General features: G+C 46.9%; 1 protein-coding gene across 1 annotated transcript; it reads left to right on the forward strand.

The window, feature by feature from the left end:
- KCNG1 (potassium voltage-gated channel modifier subfamily G member 1) lies at positions 1-6,877 on the forward strand. Its single transcript, XM_031059129.1, has 4 exons — positions 1-37; positions 3,093-3,205; positions 4,452-5,256; positions 5,741-6,877. The coding sequence occupies exons 3-4, from the start codon at positions 4,498-4,500 to the stop codon at positions 6,509-6,511; spliced, it is 1,530 nt and encodes a 509-aa protein (XP_030914989.1). The 5' UTR covers positions 1-37; positions 3,093-3,205; positions 4,452-4,497; the 3' UTR covers positions 6,512-6,877.
- The last annotated feature ends 264 nt before the right edge of the window (positions 6,878-7,141 follow it).

Raw genomic sequence — 7,141 nt, forward strand, 5'->3', positions numbered from 1 at the left:
CGCGGGTCCCATCGCTGCCGCCTTGCCTAAGCTGAAGGTCCTTTATAGTTTTCATTGCTAAATAATTAAGGGGTGTCTTTGATGTTGGTGTATTTACTGACTTCTGCTCGTTGGTGACTGACAGACACATCAAGTGAACTGTTCTTGATAGGCAATGTCTTTCCGGTAGATTTTTTTTTCATTGGAAAAGACTTGGGGAGGGGTCGAGGACAGGACGAGCATGAAAGAATTCTTCCATGATTACGTATCTTAATTTCGATAGCAAAATATTTATCTATGCAAGTAAATGTCAAATCCTTTACTTTTTAAAATTATGTTTTAGAGGTTGCTATGAATGTGACTTGCTAAAATTTGTTGACATAAATATGTTTCACAGCAGGAGAGTAACTGCAGTTATTAATCCTGGTGTATCTCAGAATATTCTCCTGGGGATATAAGTTATCTGCAAAGTTATTTCACTTTTGATTATTATCAGTAGTGTAAGGCTCAGCTTTATTAAACCAAACAGTGAGTAGCATATTTGACATAATTCTCTTTGTAGGTCGTCATAAGATGCCACAACTGTCCAGCTCAAGGAGAGCAAGACAGAGAATATTTTTTCCAGCTTATCTGTTTTTCAGGAGAGTTTTATTTCATGTTATACATTGACCTTTCTAAGTTTTACTTCGATTTGGCTGGAAGAGCAGTTTTGCAGGCAGAGTTGAAGTTTGAGGTCTGTTCTCAGGCTGCAAAGAGCTGCAGGAGTGTGGCAGGAGGTGCCTGGCAGTGAGGCACAGCACAGAAATCCTGTGCCAGGGGAGAGCTGAGTGTGCCACTGCTTGGAAATGTGCCTGCTTAACTAAGGAAAGACTAAGGGAGATGGGATCATTACATTGTTCCTTATGGAATTCTTTCCAAAATTCACTATATTCATATTCAACCTGCACTGAAATCTGAAACTTTTTTTTAATGTCTTTTAAAACTTAATTTACAAATGGTAAAAAGCAACAGAGATGAGTTGCAGGCACTGGAATTGATAGAGGAGACGTGGGGGGAGTTCTGCATCTTGTTTGCAGGCTTGTTATCATCCAGGCACAACTTTGAATTGTCTGTGCCGTGGAGCAGGAGCAGGACTCCTTGCAGGAGCTCTGATTACATCAGAGATGCACTGCAGAATTCAAAATACTGCAGCGGACACTGGGGGGGGAACAACACTTGCAGTGGAATTTTGTCATGTTTCTCATGAGTTCTATTTCCTTCTCTCAGAAGGGCATCTTTAATAATTCTTTTCCCATTGCCTCGGAGTCTGGCATCCTTCCTGAATTTTGGCTGCAAATAAGGGCAGCACGGATTTCTAATTTGATTTCTTCACCAGACATAATGGATATCATCTTGTGCAGGACAGATTTTTGAAAATGTGTCCTCTCTTACTTGCCATGCACAATCCACCCCTTGGAGTCACCCAGAGCCCCTGGCCCAGGTCAGTTATTGCAGTTCTGCAGGTTCTGAAAGCCAGAGCAGTTCCCAGGGTGATAAGGCAGGAAGGGACAGCTCTTGCCCCAGTAAGTTTACAGAACATGGGAGCAACGATGCTCAGAGAGAAGGGGTTTGCCCCAGAGGAGGGCACACTGTCAGCAGGGCAGCCAGGAGGCTGAGCTGGGCTTCAGTGGGTCCCAGGCATTCCAAGGGCAGAATGCTGCTCAGAGCTCCGGCCAGGAGGGCTTTTACCACTGGGCCTGACTCAGCCAGAGCAGAGCAGAGCAGAGCAGAGGATTTCACTGCCACAGAGAGCCCTAAAGTTCCCCTTGTTTAGCTGCTGGGGAGGCTGGGGCTCCAGGCTGATGTGTTTGTGTGACCTTACATTGCTGTGTGCTCCTGAAGGCATTTCTTACCAGCTGTCCCCAGGGTCATCAGGCTGCAATGGAGGAATAAAGCAGCTTGCTTGGGCTTTCAGCTCAACAGCAAGGAGTCCTTCCATTAATTAGATCTCTGTCCTCCTAAAGCAATGCTGACCATCACTCTGTCGAGGCACCCTCAGAAGGAAAAGAAGAAACACACAGAGAAATGCATTGGTTTATTTTTTCTCCTTTCTGCCTTCCTTCAAGTCAGGCCACGTTTATTATTGTCCTTTATCTCCTCCTACTCTTCCCCTGTAGATATGATGCTGCGTGTATCTGAGGCAGAGAACATGAAAATAACCCATGTGGAGCAGCAGATCCTACGTGGGATTTGTAGGCTTGCCAGCTCTGGTTATGGCAAACCAAGGAGCAGCCCTTTCTGAGTGCAGCCACTCAGTGTGGCACACAGGGGATTCATTTGTCCAATTTGTTGTCTCACACAGGTCGAGGAGCTGGCAGTGAAGAAAGAAATCCCTTTCTCTTTGCTCTGCTCTTTCACAGTTGCTGCCTCAGGGTTACAGCGTGTGTCTGACACACGCACAACATTTACATTTCCCTCTCTCCATTTCTTCCCATTGTGTCAACTGTGGATATGCTGGGAGATCAAACCAGTGACAGGGATGAGCTGCCTCCTCATTTTTCCTGGCTGAGATTCAGAGGATAAGTTGTTGCTAACCAACATCATCTGGTATTACAGAAGGGAAAGTGGTTAACAGCTCCCACTTATCCATATCTTATATCAGTCATAATCTTCATTCTGTTTGGACCAGCCCTGCATTAGACAGGGCTGAGGCAGAAGGGAAAAGGCATTTTAAAATAAAACAGCAGTTGGTCTGGGAGATGAAGCCCTACACAAACACCCATCAGGCAGCCCTGGTTTCATATCAAACCATGGCTTGCACTCCAGTGGCATTTCTTCTGCTGATCCATGGCGGTGGTGGGACAAGATGAGCTTTAAGGTCCCCTCCAACCCAAACCATCCTGTGATTCTGGATGAGGAGTCAGGAAATAGCTCTCCACCCAAAGCTGACCTGTGAGTGTGCACAGAGCTGCTCTGCTCAGCCCAAACCCCCGGGAAGTTCAGGAGCAGGACTGAGAGAGTTTTTAATTGAAGCATTGTAAGTGCCCTTGCAACAAGGAGAGCTCTTAACTGATGTGCAGCTGTGCTTTGAGTCCCTTGCTGTTGTGTAATCGTGGGTTTTGCTTCTTTAATAGGTATGTGCCACTCCTGGTGTGGTTTATAAACCCAGCTTCTGAAAAGGAGGTTCTGTGGCTCAGCAAGTGGCCCTAGCAGGGATTCTGTCCCTGGGGTGCCCATCCAAGGGGAGGTGAGTGCAGCCAGGACAAGAACAAAACTCTCCTGAAGCCAATCAACTGGAATATTTATTCCTTTCCTGTGAACCCGAGGCTAGAAAGCCAAAATACTGGTGCATATTTAATGTCTCTATATTGTACAATCTCCTTAATAAATAAATGCCCTTATCCAGTGAAACTCAGGGACTCCATGCACTCAGCTGAGGCTGTGTGCAGATAAAAGGCCTTGGGGCAGTGCTGCACAGCCTCCTGTGCAGGAGCAGATTCCAGGCTGACTCCTGAAGGGCAGTGACTTAGGGAGGCCAGAAGTTTGAACATTTCCAGCTCCTGTGTTTGATACCCAGTTGAACTCTGTTCTCTCCACTCCCTGGACTTTACGCCAGTGTTGCATGAGCTGAATTTGAACAGGATTGTCCAAGCTGTCATTAGAAATGTTTGGGTTCTTACAGTCAGAGGTGAAGGCAGCTTGGCTCAGTGTGCTGCAAGGACAAAGCCCTATTACTGCATGTAGGGTGTCAGTGGTAACTGAAACAGCATTCCAAGCTCTGTATGGAAATCCTGTGTTTCTGTGCAATGAGGCCATAAAAAGGGAGTTGCCATGTCATTAATTGTGTATAAACTCTATACAAATGTTTATGTGATCACCAATACAAGTGAGCTTTTTTCCCCCAGGTTGTTTCCAGATGGTCTTTTAGAAATTAGTTTTGCACTAACTGGTTTTTAGATGTATTTACTGAATTACAACATAATTGACTTCTGATTCTTTCTATGTATATCATGGGTGCTAAAATACTCAAAAGTTTTATGAGTAATACTGAAAAAGATTATACAATTTAATTTTCTACAAAACACACTTGAATTCTGGGTGCTCACAGATTAGTGTCACTAATGTGATACTGTCATCATTTTTATACCTCCACTCTGAACCAGAAACATCCTGTCACATGAAGGAATTATTCCTGGTTTCCATCTTTACCTACTGGGAACAGAGGCCTCTGTATGTGAGACAGGAGAAGCCTCCAGTGTGACAAACATGCCAGGCAGAGCTCCTGAAGCAGGCACAGCCCCTGGCATGGCTCAGTGCTGCCCAGCTGGACAGACCCAGCCTGCCCAGAAAGGCCTGACCACACTCAGCCACTGCTGTTTCCTTTCCAATTGCTCTCATCATCCATAAATGCTTTTGGGCTCCAAGCACTACACTTGCTCAAAACCTGAAAGCAGCCTGCCATTTCCTCACCCCGTGTCTGTTTTGTGTTCCAGAAGACACTTGCAGGAGCAGCGAAGGGATGCAAAGTTGTCTTCCAAGATGACTCTTATGCCTGGAGAGAATTCCGACTATGACTATAGTGCCCTGAGCTGTACTTCAGATGCTTCCTTCAACCACACGTTCTTTCCAGAATCTGAAACCCTCAAGGGAGTGTTTTACCAAAGAGCCAGGCTAATCCACCCTCAGGAGGATCTCCTCAAAGGCTTCCACCCCGACGACCGCAAGCGTCACATCATTATCAACGTGGGGGGCATCAAGTACCTGCTGCCCTGGACCACGCTCGACGAGTTCCCCCTGACACGCCTGGGACAGCTCAAGTTCTGCACTAATTTTGACGACATTCTGAACATCTGTGACGATTATGATGTGACGTGCAACGAGTTCTTCTTCGACCGCAACCCGGGGGCGTTCAGGACGATCCTGACCTTCCTGCGGGTCGGCAAACTCCGGCTCCTGCGGGAGATGTGCGCGCTGTCCTTCCAGGAGGAGCTGCTCTACTGGGGCATTGAGGAAGACAACTTGGACTGGTGTTGTAAAAGGAGATACCTGCAAAAAATGGAGGAGCTCACAGAGATTAGTGAACGGGAGGATGACCTCCTAGAAAATGAAACAACAGGTGAAACAGTAGAGGAGACAAAAATTGGTTTGTGCATGAGAAAGTTGCAAGACATGGTGGAAAGGCCCCAGTCTGGCCTTCCTGGAAAGGTGTTTGCGTGTTTGTCTGTTTTGTTTGTAACTATTACAGCAGTGAACTTATCCATCAGCACCATGCCTGACCTGAGGGAGGAGGAGGAAAAGGTAAGTTACCTTTCAGGATGCCAAGTGGTATGTGCTGGGAAGAGCAGAGCAAGTACACGGTCTGAGGTTATTGACTTCAATGGGGATTTTGCAGCTGCGTTTAGAGGGGGGAAAATATTGTGAAGAATATTTGAAACATTACGTGACTCTTCAATTACTTGTAAGAGAATTAACCATAGCCAGTTTTATGTCCAAAGAAAATTCTCTTAGCACTCTTCTATATATTACCTTGTTAGACTTTGTATTTGCTACTTAGAAAGCCTGAAATTCTCGAGCAGTATCTTCTGTGGAATAAGCAGAGCCTTTCTAAGTTTTGCATTTAGCATGTTCCAAGCTGCCAATGTGTTTCCCCATAGCAACAGCTTCAATTCCTTTAATATTTTGGGTTTAAAAAAACCAACACAGAACCCTCTCCTCCTGTCACCGCACCGACTAAAACAGTTATTACCCAGAGCCGATTACAAACTCCTCCTCTTTCCCGCAGGGTGAGTGTTCCCAGATGTGCTACAATATTTTCATTGTGGAGTCCGTGTGTGTGGCATGGTTCTCCCTGGAGTTCCTGCTCCGATTCATCCAGGCCAGGAGCAAGTTTGCGTTCCTGCGGAGGCCGCTGACGCTGATAGACATAATCGCCATCCTGCCCTACTACATCACCCTGCTGGTGGACACGGGCTCCGAGGGCTCCAAGAAGCCCAGCTCGGGCAACATCTACCTGGACAAGGTGGGGCTGGTGCTGCGGATCCTGCGGGCGCTGCGCATCCTGTACGTGATGCGGCTGGCGCGGCCCTCGCTGGGGCTGCAGACGCTGGGGCTGACGGCGCGGCGCTGCACGCGCGAGTTCGGGCTGCTGCTGCTCTTCCTGTGCGTGGCCATCGCGCTCTTCGCGCCCCTGCTCTACGTCATCGAGAACGAGATGGCCGACTCGCAGGAGTTCACCAGCATCCCCGCCTGCTACTGGTGGGCAGTCATCACCATGACCACCGTAGGCTACGGGGACATGGTGCCCAGGAGCATCCCCGGGCAGGTGGTGGCCCTGAGCAGCATCCTCAGCGGCATCCTCCTCATGGCCTTCCCGGTCACCTCCATCTTCCACACCTTCTCGCGCTCCTACCTGGAGCTGAAGCAGGAGCAGGAGAGGATCATGTACAGGAGAGCGCAGTTCTTACTGAAGGCCAAGTCTCAGATGAGCAATGAGTCACAAGGCAGTGAGGTTTTGTTCACCACTCTCTCTTCCGAGACTAGGGACAATGAGTGAAATTTACGTTCCTGTTTCTCTTGCTGTCGTTGTATCAGATTCTATCTTTTGATTCGCTCTGGAAGCACCTTACAAAGGTAATCCTCATATTAAAACGAAGAGAAGGGGCTCTAGCCGGGACCTGATGTGGTTTAAGAGGTCTGTTATTATGCTGTTCCTTCCCCCCCCATATAATGTATAGGGCAGAACTTTCACTGAGATCATGCAGTGGGATTTAAGGAATTAAAACTTCTCTGGCAACAACAAAAAAAAAAAGAGCAACACATAATTATGCACTTGACAGGCTGTTTTGCCATTTGTAATACACATTTTTCCAACCGAATCACAATGTACATAATCATTAAACAGGCTACCATTTTTCTCATTCCTCTTGTATATAAATAATGTAAATACATCAGGATTAATGGCTAAATTGTCTCCCAGTAACACGCCTTAGAGGGTAATGGAAATAACCACGGATGTTTGTCCCATTGTGCTTCAAAAAAACGTCACATAAGATTTGTCACTCAGCAAAGAACCAGCTCCTTCTCTGCAAGTCAGCCCTAACCACAGCAGAACAGAAGAATCGAGCTGTTTATAGCCTAACCTTGCTAAAGATGTAAATACTCAGAGCTCACCAGCTTCAAAATT

This window comes from Geospiza fortis, unplaced genomic scaffold (assembly GCF_000277835.1).
Source record: "Geospiza fortis unplaced genomic scaffold, GeoFor_1.0 scaffold361, whole genome shotgun sequence".
Lineage (NCBI taxonomy): Eukaryota > Metazoa > Chordata > Aves > Passeriformes > Thraupidae > Geospiza > Geospiza fortis.

What these genes read in the sequence shown, in the direction of transcription:
- KCNG1 (XM_031059129.1), top strand. Translation starts at nt 4,498, where the DNA reads ATGACTCTTATGCCTGGAGAGAATTCCGACTATGACTATAGTGCCCTG. An exon ending in TGAGGGAGGAGGAGGAAAAG is followed by an intron (nt 5,257 to 5,740) that starts GTAAGTTACCTT and finishes TCTTTCCCGCAG; the next exon opens with GGTGAGTGTTCCCAGATGTG.